Consider the following 15882-nt stretch of genomic DNA (forward strand, 5'->3'; position numbering starts at 1 on the left):
TCTGAGTCTCGGGCTCCTTCATTAGGTGAGTGGGAGTTGTGTTCACAAACAGGTATTATACAGACACAAACTCTGTTTACAAGATAATGGTTGGAATGTGAGTCTTTACAAGTAATCAAGTCTTAAAGGTACAGACAAAGTGAGTGGAGAGAGGGTTAAGCACAGGTTAAAGAGATGTGTATTGGCTCCAGCTAGGACTCTAACCTGGTGTTGTGAGACTTCTAACTTGTTTACCCCAGTCTAATGCCGGCATCTCCACATCATAGCTACAAGAGCTGGTCAGTGGCTAGGAATCTTGTTACGAGTAGCCTCCTGACTCCCTACAGTCTGTACATAATTTACAAGGCACAAGTCAGGAGTGTGATGGAATGCTTTTCCCTTGCTTGGGCAAATGCACTTCCAAGAACATCAAGAAGCTTGACACCATTTGGGACAACGCAGCCCACTTGATTTGCACCCCACCTACAAACATTCACTCCCTCCACTGTTGACGAACAGTGGCAGCAGTGTGTACCATCTACATGATGCACTACAAGTACTCACAAAGCTCCATAGGCAGCACCTTCCAAAGCCCTGACCACCACCACTAGAAGGATAAGGGCAGCAGATACATGGGAACACCATTACCTAGAAGTTCACCTCTAAGCCATCCACCATCCTGGAAATATGTGGCGGTTCCTTCACCAAACCAGTTCAAAAAGACAGCTCACCAACAACTTCTTGAGAGCAATTAAACATGTGAAATAAATATTGAGCCAGCCAGTGAAACCCATGTCCCTTGAATTAAGTTTAAAAAATGTGATATGGGAGAAGAGTCCCACGTAAGCCAGACCGCATAGGATGATAAAACATTAGTGAGCCAATTATATTTTACTCTAGTGGTTTCAATGGCCACTTCCAAGTACTGGCCCGCAATTTACCAGCTTCACTGAGTGCAATTATGAAATTTTTCATGCTGAGATTGAGTTACTAGTCCACTACCTTAAGCACTTGGCTACTGCTCAGCAATACAGTTTGCAAGATTAGGGGTGATTATTGAAATAGTTAGCTAAAGGCTGATGAAGTGTTCGACTGCTTTAAACCCTCAATGTGTGATGTTACAGAATGATCTGAAACTAATCTTGTATCTTTATTATAAGAGACATGGAGTGATTGCTACACAACTCTCCAAAAAAGAGAAGTAGCTATCGGAGTTGCTGTTGATTCGCGTATTAAGGAATCTCACAACACCAGGTTAAAGTTCAACCAGTTTATTTGATAGTAAATCAATTTGCATATTGACAGAATGTTTGATGTGTAATATCAAGTTGCTTAACTATTGGAATTTAATGTACTTCTTAAAAAAAAAACGAACAGTTGGTTTAAAAATCCAGAAAGGGATATTGTGAGTTAATTTTATACTTGTATGAAAGACATTTTATACTTGTATGAAAGATGTGCTTTAATCTTGTAAGAAATTTGAAAAAAACTTAAGTATATTTGCTTCTGTTCACAGAAAAATTGAAATTGTTCAGTTTGCTAGTCGAACACGTCAGCTCTTTGTTCGTCTGCTAGCATTGGTGAAATGGGCAAGTAATGCTGGAAAGGTGGAAAAGTGTGCGGTAAGAACGCTAAGATCCAATTATTACTAGATGGATGTTTACCTTAAAGTAAGGAGAATCACATGTGGCTTTTTAATGGTTATTTTGTCTGAATTTACTCTGTGTTTTGCTCACTGAGTATCACATATAGAAGATCACAATTTGTCAAAATGTTTGGATGCATATTTTGTACGTCACAAGTTAATGTCCATTTAAATTTAGCTTTTCTTTAATAACAGCCAAACGATCTTAGAGTGATCCCAAAGAGTACAAAGATGTGACGGTTAGATGGATTGATCAATGTGCAGGGTTATGAGGTTATGGCAGGGATTGGGCCTAGGTGGGTGTTCTTTCAGAGGGTTGATACAGACTCGATGGACTGAGTGGACTCTTTTGCTGTGTGGAGATTCTATGAATTGTCTCAATCTTTGCACTAGAATCCAGTTGCTGTAAGTAAGCTTGGCTCAGCTGGTAGAAGGTTCATTGTTATAGCTTCAAGCTCCAGGAATTGAATGCACAATTGAGGCTGTAATGTTAAGAAAGTGATGCGTTATCCAAGGTGCCATCTTTCAACTGAGTCATTAAACCAATATTTAAGACCACATTGCACTTTGAAGAAAAGCAGGGAAATCCTGGGGATTTGGCCTAGATAAGATACTCTGGCAGAGAGTTGATGCAGACTTGATGGGCCAAATGGCCTCCTCTGTATTGTAGGGCCTCAATGACTCTCTCATCTTGTTTTGGTGAATATTTGTCCTTCAAACAGTGTTACCTGTAACAGGCTCATTGATCATTCAGTTCATTGCTGTTGTAGAACCTTGCTGTTTATAAATTAGCAGTGACATTTACTTGTATAATAATGACGAGCAGATCAAAAGTCATTGATCCATCTAAGTTAACAACACTTCTAATAAGGTACTATATAAATACAAGGCTGTCTTTTCCCTCCTTGGCTGAGAATACATTTTGGGTCCTTTTTGTTATCCTCCTCTAGCACTCTATAACCAACTTGAAGAAAATGTGAGAGAAAATTTTGGGTGATTGAGTCTCCAATTAAATTTGCTGCCATGGGAATGCAAAGTTTCAAATTCCAGGTTCTGATAGTTAATATCTTTTATACCAGATTATTATCTGCTCTGTAAAGAATTTTGGTAAAATGAACGTGTATTCCATTAGGTACTGTCAGTTAGTTTTACATATTTAGTCTATTGCAAAAAGTTTGATCATTGAGATTTTTAAAAGCTTTCAGTATTAAAATTAGTTATGTAAGTTTGGGTGTGGGGATGACCAGAATAAAAATGTCAATTAAGCATTCTTATTCAAGACTTTATGTTTGTGTGCCAACCAATCTTCCAAAGTTAGCAGTTACAAGTGATGTCGTGATCCTGGCCACAATATAATACAACATTTCTTTTATCCTTATTTTCTGAGAATTAAAGCTTCACTTCCTTGAAAGTTTATAAATTGGCCAATATCCTTGCAAGTGGGCAGTGTCTTGGTGAGTCTTTTTACTTGTCTTCTCTCAAGTTTAACTGGGCTGCAACTTGTTTGGATATCAAAAGAATTTTCAAGTTCCATACTTATTAAATTCCTTACTGGAGACTACTTGAGACAACCCAATTAATTGTGTTTGAGTGACTTCAGACATCATTGGATTGAATGGGAGCAGCTCCTTACTTCAGATTTGTTAATATTTGTGGGCGGCTTGGTAGCACAGTAGTTAGCACTGCTGCTTCACAGTACCAGGGAACCAGGTTCGATTCCTGGTCTGGGCCAGTACCCGTGTGGAGTTTGCATGTTCTCCCTGTGCCTGCGAGTACTCCAGTTTCCTCCCACACTCTGAAAGATGTGCTGGTAAGGTGTATTGACCTGAACAGGTGCCAGACTGTGGCGACAAGGGGATTTTCACAGTAACTTCATTGCAGTGTAAATGTAAACCTTACTTGTGACAAATAGATAACTTACTGACTTATTTTCAATGTTATGCAATTTCAATGCACATCACAACTTTTTTTTTTCTTTTTTTGCATATAGATGATATCAAATTTCCTGGATCAGCAGGCATTCATCTTTGTGGACACTGCTGATCGAATGGCATCATTAGCAAGAGATGCTTTGGTTCATGCACGCCTGCCAAGCTTTGCAATTCCATTTGCAATTGATGTTCTAACTACAGGGTCATATCCTCGCTTGCCTACATGTATTCGGGTGAGCTACTGGCCTACGATCATGAGAACAGAGTTGTGATTTATTTATTATAGTCAAGTTCTTTTGTGTTGTAACTCATTTGTTTTGACTTCTGATTTGCTTTAAATTAGCCAACTTTATTGTTTTGCTTTTCTCTAGCTGCTCATAAGCTAAGGATATTTTTAACTCAGCTGGTCAAATTGGTTTGACTTCAGAATAAAGAAGGATTTTGATAGACTGAAAAGGGAAAAACTGTTTACACTGAATGAATTTGTAACAGTGGGCATAAATTAAAAACAGCACTAAAAGAATGAAGAGAGAGATTAAAAATATTTTATACATGTTTTTGGAGATTAAGCACCCTAACAGAAACCCCACAAAGCAGAATCTCTGATTTTACCAGGACTGTATATGAATAGTTGAAAAAGGAAAAAAAGGAACAACGGGGAATAGACCAAGATGCAAAGCTCCAGACAATAAAATTCCATGATGTTGGGAAAAATGACAGCTAACTAAATAAACAATTCCTCTGCAGAGCTAACCTATTCAGTAAAATTAATGGTGATGCACATTTTGGCAGAATTAATCTTTAGTCATTTCACACAGTTGTATGCAGAGGTACGATATTTTATGTAAACTAACTTAAGTGATGACACTTCTGTGGGTAGTTATATTTGCATATACAACAAACTAATTTTTAACATTTATATCGAAGATTAGATTCTAAATCCTAGAATGTGACTTCTAATTAAATTATGATCATTTCTGAAATTTATGTTGCTCCTATCGCCAACAGGATAAAATCATTCCTCCAAATCCAATAACAAAAAGTGAGAAACAATCCACACTTCATCAGCTTAATCAGATTCTAAGACACCGGCTAGTGACAACAGACCTGCCTCCACAATTGGCAAACCTTACTGTTGGTAAGAATTTTGTATAGTTTGGTTTCATTATGTGGTACAAGTATCGACGAATCATTGCTGTAGGCAGCCAAAGCTGTTGGCCTTTTAAGTCCTTAAATGTTTGTAAAGTTCTGTCTTGTGTCAGTGAACCTACCATTGTAAAATGCAATATGATCATAAGCATTATCTCATTTTTGATTCAAGTTTAAATTGCTTACATTGTGAAATAGTAGAAATTTTTCAAAATGTTTAAATTCCTGTCCTTTCTGTAAAGCCAATGGACGTGTGAAATTCCGCGTTGAAGGTGAATTTGAAGCCACGCTTACGGTAATGGGTGATGATCCTGAAATTCCCTGGCGGCTACTCAAACTGGAAATTTTAGTGGAAGATAAGGAAACGGGAGGTAATTTGTGTTCCAGAATGAGCCAAAAATATGCACTAAAAGTAGTCTTGTCAATAACAGCTTTACACTAAAACACAGTCTGGAACATCTCCATTACTTGCTAATAATTTTCATGGTTTTGTTGTTCTCCATTCTAGTAAAATTAAACAATTACCTGGTATCTAGCCAACATATCACTCTTTTTAGAAACAATGAGTTTTACAAATAAACCAATATAATTTAGATGCAAAGCATTATAATTTTTTTTATTCGATGCTTGTATCTGCTGGAAAGCCTCCTAGACTGTTTAAAGTTTTATTTAAAGTTTATTTAATAACTAATTACAAGTAAGGCTTCCATTAACAATGAAGTTACTGTGAAATTCCCCTAGTCGCCACACTCCAGCACCTGTCCAGGTTAATGCACCTAACCAGCACGCCTTTCAGACTGTAGGAGGAAACTGGTGCACCCGGAAAAACCTACACAGACATGAGGAGAGCGTGCAAACTCCTCACAGACAGTGACCCAAGCCAGGAATCGAATCCGAGTCCCTGGTGCTGTGAGGCAGCAGTGTTTGCAGTTCAGCAGCCCACCTTTTGTGGTTTAGATTTTGTGAAACAAAAGTTTTTTTTTGGTCTGGTTGGTGCTGGTTTCAATAATTAACGTAAAATTTTCTTGGTAAACAACCATTCTGCTTCTCTTCCACTGTCAGTATCTATAGTTTTCAAAATTTATGTTTCAATTATTTCCTTTGTTCAATTGTTTCCTTTCTATGGAGATTATCTACCAATTTTAAAATTGATCATTTTAGTTGAACACTAAACTCATTTAATGCTTGTTGGTGACATTGTAAGTGATAGCCTGTTGCATACCACAAAAAAATGATTTGGCATTTGATTTCTACTTCTCTTGAGGTTAAATACTTTATTGCTGTTAGACATCGTATTTCATTGTATTGTCATTGTATTTCATAGATTAGCTGAAAACTGACTTTACTTTCTGAAATATTCTTGAACATTCACAGCATTAGGACTTGAAACAAACCACAGTGAGCTCAAATGGTTTAATAACTTTAATTTCTCATGCCATTTCAAAAACTTCAGATAGCTTTAATGTTGATGCAATGTCTGTCTAGTAGTTTTTAATGTTTCTAAAATTGCTATTTCAGATGGTCGTGCTCTGGTCCATAGTATGCAGGTTAACTTCATCCACCGGCTGGTGCAGTCCAGACTGTTTGCTGATGAGAAACCTCTGCAAGATATGTACAACTGTTTACGTATCCAAATTCTTAAGGGATAGGTTATTAGCAACTTATTTGAGGGAAAAATGAGCTACGTGCTTGTCACTAAACATTGTTAATATTGATGTAATATGAATTGGTGAAAATTGATAACAATGAAGTCTTTCAAACTTTCATGAAGTGACTACTAATGTTCACCCTATGTCATAACAAAATCTATCCACGACTGTGAACAACTGATCACAGTTGTTTCAAAGAAGGTTACGATCTTATGTACAGAAGTAACACATAGACAAGTTTATACAAATTCATTTAAAAAAAACACATGTATATTTGCATGACTGTGTCTTTTCCAAAAACATTGACAACTATTCAGCAATTTTGCAGGATTTGTATTTATTTATTTGTCTGCATTGAGCTCTTCTGTTTCAATGCTGTTACTGAATTAAACACACAAATGCATTAACTTCTGACTTATCCTTCAATGGTAGGTGACTTTACAGGTACTGCAGCATTAGTTGACTTGACAGGTGTATTCTCTATAGCTTTTTTTTATTAGATTCAAAATTTGCACGTTTTTATTGTGTAATCAGCGAATCTTTGTAAACTGAAAAACTAATATAATTCAATTGATTTCATAGACAACAAATAGGAATGTTGTATTTATAAAACTCAAATTTGAGATTACAGTATCTGCAGTTGTCATTTCATGGTCCTCCTTGTTTCTCTACTCCCCTCTATTTTGAAATGCTGTGCTCCCATTGGTTGATCATTATTGTACGCAAACTTGCGATATTTGTACAAATATTGTGTGTTTTTTTTCCATAGTATTACTAAATATGAGAGTATTGAGGTATTGCACCTCTTATCCCACCCCCCTCCACTGTGTTATCTTTTTCTTATTAGTGTTCCTTAACCTTTGATCTCAGATTCATTCTGTTTGTCACTGCAGTTGGAAGTTTTACACTCACAGGCACAAATGCTAATACGTGAACGTTGGGGCGATCTTGTTCAAGTTGAGCGGTATCAACCTGGAAAGTGCCTGACTTTGGTTGTTTGGAAGTGAGTAAATCATAGTTGTGTTATAGATGTTGCAAAATAAGGTTTCCAGGAGATAATGGAATGAATTATTAGGTACAAACAAGAAAACATTGAGATAATTAAGCCTGATTTTTAAAAAAAATTTCTAGTCACTGAACTAGATTTGAGTAATGCATAAAGTCTTAACTGAAAAGATACAAAGTAGTTAATGAACTATTGTTAAAATGTTGGCCTGAATTCTACAGCTATTCACACCAGCAGGATTTTCTGATCTGGCTGACAGCACACCCTGACCACGGGTTTCCTGGTGGCGTGGGGTGCAGCCAATGGGAGATCCCATTGACAGCAGCGGGACCAGAAGATCTGATCTGATCACAGGCGAATGGTGTGCATCTCCCGTCAAGGGAATCATATCGTGGGGAGGCCAGAGAATCCCCCCTCCTCTGTTATATTTTTGCTCCTCATTTGTTACCGGTGGGATCAAGGGAACTACTGAAATCTTGGTCCTTTTCGCAACTGTTGGTGATTTTTTTGAGAGGAAGATATGTGTATGGTTTTTTAAAACCCTGAAGGTGATTTGAATAACCATCAGCAAACTTTTTGTGGGTTTAAAGAAAGAAAGAAGATTGTTTATTTAACTACACCCTCTTAAAGTCTAATATTATAGCACTCACTTAGTCACAATCAAGTGAAATACAGTTGGAGTTAATGGTGCACATTCAAAAGTTATGTAGAAAATAAATAATTTGTAATTTGAATGGTTGTTTTGTTTTGGAGAAGGCATGGTGCAGGATTGATGGAAGGTTGTCTTTATGCTTGAAATGCAGCTTAGGTAAATTCAGCAGCCAGAGTTGTATTTCAAGGTTGCACACGGACTTTCTAGAAGTGATAGTCTTTTTGTAGGTTGCAAAGTCGCTCGTTGAAGGTTAGTTGCTGTTTTGGTGGACTTGAAAATGAAACAGGTTTTTAAGAGATGTTACAGCTTTCAGATATTTCTCAGACATAGATTATACCACCTTTTTTCTGTGAATTTTCAGCAGACAGCATTTAAAAATTAAAAAGGGTAGAGGCTACCCCATCAGATCACCCCTCAGGGTTGTAGTTTATTTACCAAATATAATAATATTTTTAAGTTTGATCCATCACATCCCACTTTATTATTTTAAGACAATCTTGATGAGTTATGACAATTATTTTCCTTCAAAAGACTCATTTTTGTTTTATCTGTTTGTGGGACATGGCCATTGCTGGCTGGTCAGCATTTATTGCCTGTCCCTAGTTGCCCTTGGAGGTGAGTTGCAAATCAACCAGATTGCTGTGGCTGTGGAGCCACATGTAGGCCAGACCAGGTGAGGGCGGCAGATTTCCTTCCCCAAACCAAATGGGCTTCTCTGACAATTGACAATGGTTTCATGGCCATCAGTAGGTTTTTAATTACAGATATCTTTTAGTGAATTAAAATTTCACCATCTGCCGTGGCGGGATTTGAACCCGAGTACCCAGAACATTGGTTGAATTTCTGGATTAACAGTCCAATGATAATACCACCAAACCTTCCCTTAAAATTCAGGAATGCCTTTTGAGGCTCTTTAAGATGTATGTAATTAACTCTTTTTGTTTGGAATGTCCATTTTTCTGCTTTGGGGCGTAGCCAGACTGTGGTGCAGTTTCTTGAATGTGAGATTAGGTCAGCTGACCTTTGGCGACTCTCTGTCACAGTACATTTTCTTTTAAAATGGACAAAGTCAATTCAAAAGATTCCACGCTGGATAAAGTGCACATTTTAATAGTTATGAATATGCCATGCATTTACTCGACATGATGGATTCTTCGATAAATTAGATAGTGCTGGTTACAAACTGGAAGTGCACTTCCCGCTAACTTAGATGGACTAATAAGCTAATCAATGCTTCCATTGCTTTTTTTATGTAAGGAAACCTTGCACGGTTGGTCAGCATTTATACCCTGCTTTGTTTTCACTTACGTACATGGTGTAAGCTGATGTCATTAGCGTTTGTGCTTCTCTAAGTCAGTTACCACATATACTCGGGTTATGGTCAATCTCGATTAAAAGTTGACTCCCAATTTGTGGCCAAAAAATCAATAGTTTTTCATTTATCATGTACAAGTTGATGCCTGACTTCTAGCCAAAAAATGCAAACTCTTTGTACTTGCTAATGAAGTCAAACTTGCCCTGGTTTCAACCCCACATAACTACTGTTCCTGTAAATGTCTCCACCCCTACCCTTTGGCTAAAAATTTAGTTTTAGAAACTTGACTTTTATGAGTATATATGGTAATCATTAGACAACCTTGATACAGGAATTTTGTTTTCTCCAGCATATGTTTATGAATGATAATCCAGTGCCAAGAAATTTCATGTGTTCTGGCAGCTTGATTCAGTGGTCAACTTTAACCTCAGTCAACTGCTTATCAGGTCAGATCCCACTCTAGGGACTTGAACATATAATCAATGGCAGAAGTTCCCAGATTTTCTTTTTGTTGCACTCTAGAGAAAAATTTGGAATGAAATTGGTCTTCAATAGTATCGCAAAATGGACTATTTAGCTAATTAGCAGCCTAAGCTAAAACGGGCCCCATGTATTTTTCTATTCACGAGAATGGACAAAATTAGCCCTGATGCAAAATGTGCTGCCGATTTTGCTGTGTCGCTTACTTTGCACTACTGTCTTCAACTAATTTCACCTGCACATCTATGTTTTTGCTAAGAACAAGAGGATTTATTTTCTCAGCTTCCAAAACATATTGCTTAAGACAGAAAGCAAGCAAATAGCACAGTATCATCCATATGCAACTGCCTGAACATGCACATAAAATGACAACGACTTACCTCTATTTCAGTGAGTCATATGGGCCCTTTTTGTAGTGCATGATTTGTGAAATCTCAGTTTATTTTTGGAACGTGAGTTAGTCTTTATATTCAAGCTGCTTCTATACCTGCTTTGATGCAAAGAAAATACCGTGTCTAACATACACGCATTGAGACAAACTGGACGCGTATTTCTCATTCCCTCAAATCAGGGAACTAAGGGCTGGAGTAGGCCATTTACTTTCAGTTTCACCATTCAATGAAATTATGACACCTCTGCTCAACATATATCCACTTTTGTCATGTATACATTTAATACCTTTGGTTAACTAAAATCCATCAGTCTTAGTTATCAATTTAACAGTTGATCTGGCACCAGCAGCCATTTGCAGAAGAGAGTTCAAACTTTTATTACTGTGTGTGTATCAAATCAAAGAATTATTTCCAATTTTCATTCCTGAAAGAACCCTAATATGTACCAACAGTGGAAATAATTTCTCTTGGTCGGCTTTACTGTTTCCCTTATTTTCTTGAAAAGTTTGATTAAATTATGCCTTAAACTCTGAATTTGTGTAATCTCTCCTTCCAATTGTAATTCTGAGTGTGGTGCCCAGAGCAAGTCACAATGTTCCAGGTGTAGGCTAAATTGGGCTTTGTGTTGCTGAAGCATGACTTCTTCCCCCTTGTATCCTAGCCCTCTAGGTATAGAGACCAACATTCCATTAATGTTTTTGATTATGTTCTGTACCTGCTTTATTCAGTCATGCGATGTGAACGTTGCTAGCAAGGCCAGCATTTGTAGCCCATTTGTAATTGTCCTTGAGAAATAATCTACATACCTGGACTCCTAACATCTCTTTTGAATTGTGGACCAGAATTGATCAAGAGGCATGACCTTAAAATTGTGTCTCTGAACAGTCCCCAGCACTGTCAATCAAATTTTCCGCAAAGTCTATTGAAACCTGATTTCAATTACAGAACAAATTTTTGCAGTTCGTTTGTTTCTTTTGTATAGCTGCTGAGTTCATGCTTAGGCAATTTTTTTGTCTTTTTAACTTTATTATACAATCCTTTACAACGTAGGTAATTTTAGAAGTACAGTTGGTGTCTTGCATCACGATGTATACTCCATAACAGCTTTTTGGCAATGTTTTATATTTTATCATGAATCATGATAATGTTACAGGTTTTAACTTTACTGAAACATGTTAAGTTCATTAAATCTAACAAATACGTCAGTTAAATAGTTCAGTAAAATCTGGGAGTGCATGGAAATAATGGTGATATGTTGACTTAGAGTTGACCAAAAATATACTTGTCCCTGCAAGTTCTTGTCAAACTAAAATTAAGGGGCAGCTTACGTTCATTTAACAAAAAAAACTTATGGTTTTGATTCCCTCTCATTGAGGGAAGAATTTTTGGCCACCAATCATGTTAGTTTGCATGGTTTCATGCTATCCTAAGCAAGAATTTCAGCACAAACAACACATTACAGTCAAAGATTTTTATCAGAACCACAAAATGTAAATCCTGTCCAAGTTGGAAATGTTTTATTGTCCTTTTTCCCACTTAACTCATCTCTGCTACTTGGCAAACCATCATTTCATACTTCAAAAATACGCTTCAGTTCTTCACGTTATCAACCATTAAATATCATTGTCATGTTGGCTCAATAACTGGAGCTTGGTTTTTGGAAGACATCAATTTGAAGTTTGGGTCAGTGCAAATATCTATATGTAGGCAAGCATTACCTGATCTACTAACAGACTGATGTTGTAAGAAGATGCTGATTACCCGGTGAGTACCTGCGACTACACCAATACAGCCTCACTGCACTTTTCTGTTTTACTACAGCAGCCTGTAACGCAAATTTCTAATTTTCAAGGAAACTGAGACAAAGGATAAATCAAAAAAGAAATTATGAAGCAACACAATCTCCAAAAGGACAGCCTTAGCAAAGCACAGATATTTGAGTTCTTGCTCATTACTAAACGCTGGACTAATCAAATCCATCTCTGATGTATAACTAATTATTGTAAACATTCCCTTTTGAATATAATGTTAAGTGCACTCAGTCTCTAAAATTTAATAAAGTGCAGACTTTCAGTGCACTTTCTCTGGCTATGTTGGCTTCCATTCTTGGCCAGCCTGTTCTCCTTAAGCCATCCATAGATCAGGAACCATTGACTCAAGCTGACCGTGCCTTGCTGAGGAGAGGTAATGCCATATTTCCAAGGAGGTGTTCAACCAAGGCCCTACTTCAACTAAAACAACCCAGAGATACTTCCTTATTTCATTGCTGTTTTGGGAAGCTTTTTGTTAATATTTGACTTCATTACAGCAATAGATACACTTAAAAGTAGTTCACAAATTCATTGATTTTTTTCTTTGTTAAGATCACATTCTGACTGCAATTTAGCTGTAGTGGCTACTTATCAAGCATGTAATTTTTGGATCTTGGCCATTATATAAGGTAATAGTTTGCATGATTCTGATGAATGGTCACAGACCTGAAATGTTAACTCTGTTTCTCTCTTACAGATGCTGCCAGATCTGCTGAGTATTTCCAGCACCTTCTGTTTTTACTTCAGTTTTCTATGATTAACTGGTTGGTTTTGTTTGTTTCTAGCCAACAAGTCTTGGGGAGAAAGACTGGCAGTGCTTCTGTACACAAGGTCTTAATAAAGATCGATGAGAGTGACTGTTCAAAACCCCTACAGATATCTCATGACCCCCCATTACCAGCTTGCGATTCTAAATTAATAGAACGTGCAATGAAGGTAAAAGGATGTTTACATGTCTACAAACTCCTGTTCATTTTCCAGCTTGGATCTTCTGGTGCTCTAGTACATATTATAAATATTCCCTTTGATATTATACAATATGTATTACTGTACTTATATTTCATTTGTGTCGTCAACAAATGAAAACTTATTTATTGTGGTACATCCTTTTGAGGAAAATCTGCATTTAAATGAAACTTAACTGGTGGTCAAACGTAGTATGTGGCAATATCGTTTACTTTATTAATACTGTGTGTAAATGTTCTTCAGGATTGTTTTTACTACATATTTGTGTTTTAATGAATTGGGAGAAAGTTGTGTGGAAAGGTTTTAAATATTTTTGGTGTCAAAAACCCCAACATTTTTCAGTGTGATTCTTGCGTTGATGATACAATGCTCCTTACCACATAGTTGCAGTGGTTAGCACTGTTGCTTCACAGCGCCAGGGACCCAGGTTTGATTCCCGGCTTGAGTAACTGTCTGTGTGGAGTTTGCACATTCTCCCTGTGTCTGTGTTTGTTTCCTCCCACAGTCCAATGACGTGCGGGTTAGGTGGATCGGCCATGATAAAGTCAGGGGGACTAGCTAGGGGTAAATGCATGGGATTATGGGGATAGGGCCTAGGTGGGATTGTGGTCGGTGCAGTCTTGATGGGCCAAACAGCCTCCTTCTGCATTGTAGGATTCTATGATTATCGGCATGATTATTTCCTCACATATTTTGCTGCTACCTGAGCTGTTCCTGTTCCTTTAGTGGCCTGTTGAAGTGCTGTTAGTCAGAGCTTTGAAGAGCCTTCTTGACAAGGAAATACTGCTTTGTCTAAAAAGAGTTTTAGTGGCTTGGGGGGAAAAGGTCGAGTGATATTTAATTAAAAAAAAGTAACATTTCAATTTTCAGTTACTTGTGTGAAGAACAACTTCTTTTAAATCATTTGTAATTGTACTGATGTTAAATAAACTTTAGCAAATGATGTACAGTAAGCAGTATTGTGTTGATGTTTCTAATATCAATGTTGCCGTTTCCACAGGTTGACCACCTATCGGTAGAGAAGCTTTTGATTGACAGTGTCCATGCACGTTCCCATCAGAAACTGCAGGAACTGAAAGCAATTCTCAAGAGCTACAACCCAAATGATAACTGTATGTTGAATAATTTTTTAAAAAATATTCAATTTATTGTTTCACAGCATTACCTTTTCATAGGTTTGAGTGGAATTATTGTTTTCCTGCATGACTGGAGCCTTCTGCAAATTTCTGCTGTGTTCTGTGAATTTGTTGAATGTGAAAGAGATTGAATTCGATGAACACTTGCAACGTTGTGTGATAATGCTTTGATGACTTCTCAACTGTGGACAGATAGATGGATGAGAATATCCATATTGTCTGTTCAACATTACAAGATAGAAACATAAACTGTGAAAATAATGAATAGGACGAGAACCAAAGAAATATGATGAATTGTGATTTTATGTTCACTTTTATTTTGCTCTACCCACACAGCCTTTATAGAGACAGCTTTGCCTACACTGGTTATTCCTATCTTAGAGCCTTGTGGTCGATCGGAGTGTCTTCACATTTTTGTGGACCTGCATTCTGGAATGTTCCAACCTATGTTATATGGAATTGGTAGGTGCAATCTGTAAGTGATCTGTGAACTTGAGCACAAAATTTTAAGATGCTAAGGTTTTCTTTGTTGAGTGGTGGGATCTAAACAGCTGGAATATAAAACGTGTGATTGGAATTTTATGTTGCCTGTTGGTGTGCGGCTGGGGGCAGGGGGAGGGACAAGTGTGGTGACAGGTGTTGCCGTAGAAATGAAAATTTAATGTCATGCCATGGGTGCTAAATAAGAAAACTTGATTTAGTATCCATGCAAGAGTTTATAAAAAAAAAAATTCCCAATGCTTATTTCAAACAAAAGTTCATTATTTCAGTTAGAAAAATTATTTAACTGGCACAAGTTTCAATGATGTTAACATAAGAACATAAGAAATAGGAGCAGGAGTAGGCCATCTGGCCCTTCGAGCCTGCCCCGCCATTCAATAAGATCATGGCTGATCTGTCGTGGCTCAGTTCCACTTTCCCGCCCTCTCCCCATAACCCTTAATCCCCTCTCTTATCAAAAACCCATCAACCCGCTTCTTAAAAATATTTAGCGAGGCAGCCTCCACCACTTCAACGGGCAGAGAATTCCAGAGATTCACCACCCTTTGAGTGAAGAAGTTCCTCCTCAACTCCGTTCTAAAACGCCCCCCCTTTATCTTGAGGCTGTGCCCCCTAGTCCTACTGTCTTTTTTGAGCGGGAAGAGTCTCTCCACCTCTATCCTATCCATCCCATTCATCATCTTATACGTCTCAATGAGATCTCCCCTCATTCTTCTAAACTCTAACGAGTACAAGCCTAGTTTATTCAGCCTCTCCTCATAGCTCAACTCCGGTATCAGCCTAGTAAACCTCCTCTGCACTCCCTCCAAGGCCAAAATATCCTTGCGCAGGTGCGGCGCCCAAAACTGCACACAGTACTCCAGCTGCGGCCTCACCAATGCCCTATACAGCTGCAGCAAGACCTCCCTACTTTTATATTCAATCCCCCTCGCTATGAAGGCTATGAAGTTAAATTTAAAGGTCAATTATCTGAACTATCTGGTAGATGAGCTACATCTCACTGATCAGCCTGAAAGTTGCGTGTGGTGTATTAAGTGCACAGCACGGTGGCACAGTGATTTGCATTGCTGCCTTACAGCACCAGGGACACGGGTTTGATTCTGACCTTGGGTAGCTGTCTCTGTGGAGATTACATGTTCTCCCCATGTCTGCATGAGTTTCCTCTGGGTGCTCTGGTTTCCTCCCACAGTCTGAAAGACGTGCTGGTTAGGTGCATTGGCCATGCTAAATTCTCCCTCAGTGTACCCAAACAGGAGCTGGAATGTGGCGA

General features: G+C 37.8%; 1 protein-coding gene across 1 annotated transcript in view; it reads left to right on the forward strand.

Annotated features, from left to right (window-relative positions):
- med14 (mediator complex subunit 14) overlaps positions 1–15882 on the forward strand; it is an 81628-nt gene that overhangs the window by 6944 nt on the left and 58802 nt on the right. Inside the window, exons 3-11 of the mRNA XM_080203848.1 lie at positions 1496–1601; positions 3615–3788; positions 4564–4693; positions 4947–5075; positions 6223–6330; positions 7224–7356; positions 12795–12945; positions 13976–14087; positions 14448–14573. Coding sequence (XP_080059974.1) covers positions 1496–1601; positions 3615–3788; positions 4564–4693; positions 4947–5075; positions 6223–6330; positions 7224–7356; positions 12795–12945; positions 13976–14087; positions 14448–14573 — 1169 coding nt within the window. The remainder of the gene's footprint in view (positions 1–1495; positions 1602–3614; positions 3789–4563; positions 4694–4946; positions 5076–6222; positions 6331–7223; positions 7357–12794; positions 12946–13975; positions 14088–14447; positions 14574–15882) is intronic.

This window comes from Carcharhinus amblyrhynchos, chromosome 15 (genome assembly GCF_965287045.1).
Source record: "Carcharhinus amblyrhynchos chromosome 15, sCarAmb.v2.hapA, whole genome shotgun sequence".
Lineage (NCBI taxonomy): Eukaryota > Metazoa > Chordata > Chondrichthyes > Carcharhiniformes > Carcharhinidae > Carcharhinus > Carcharhinus amblyrhynchos.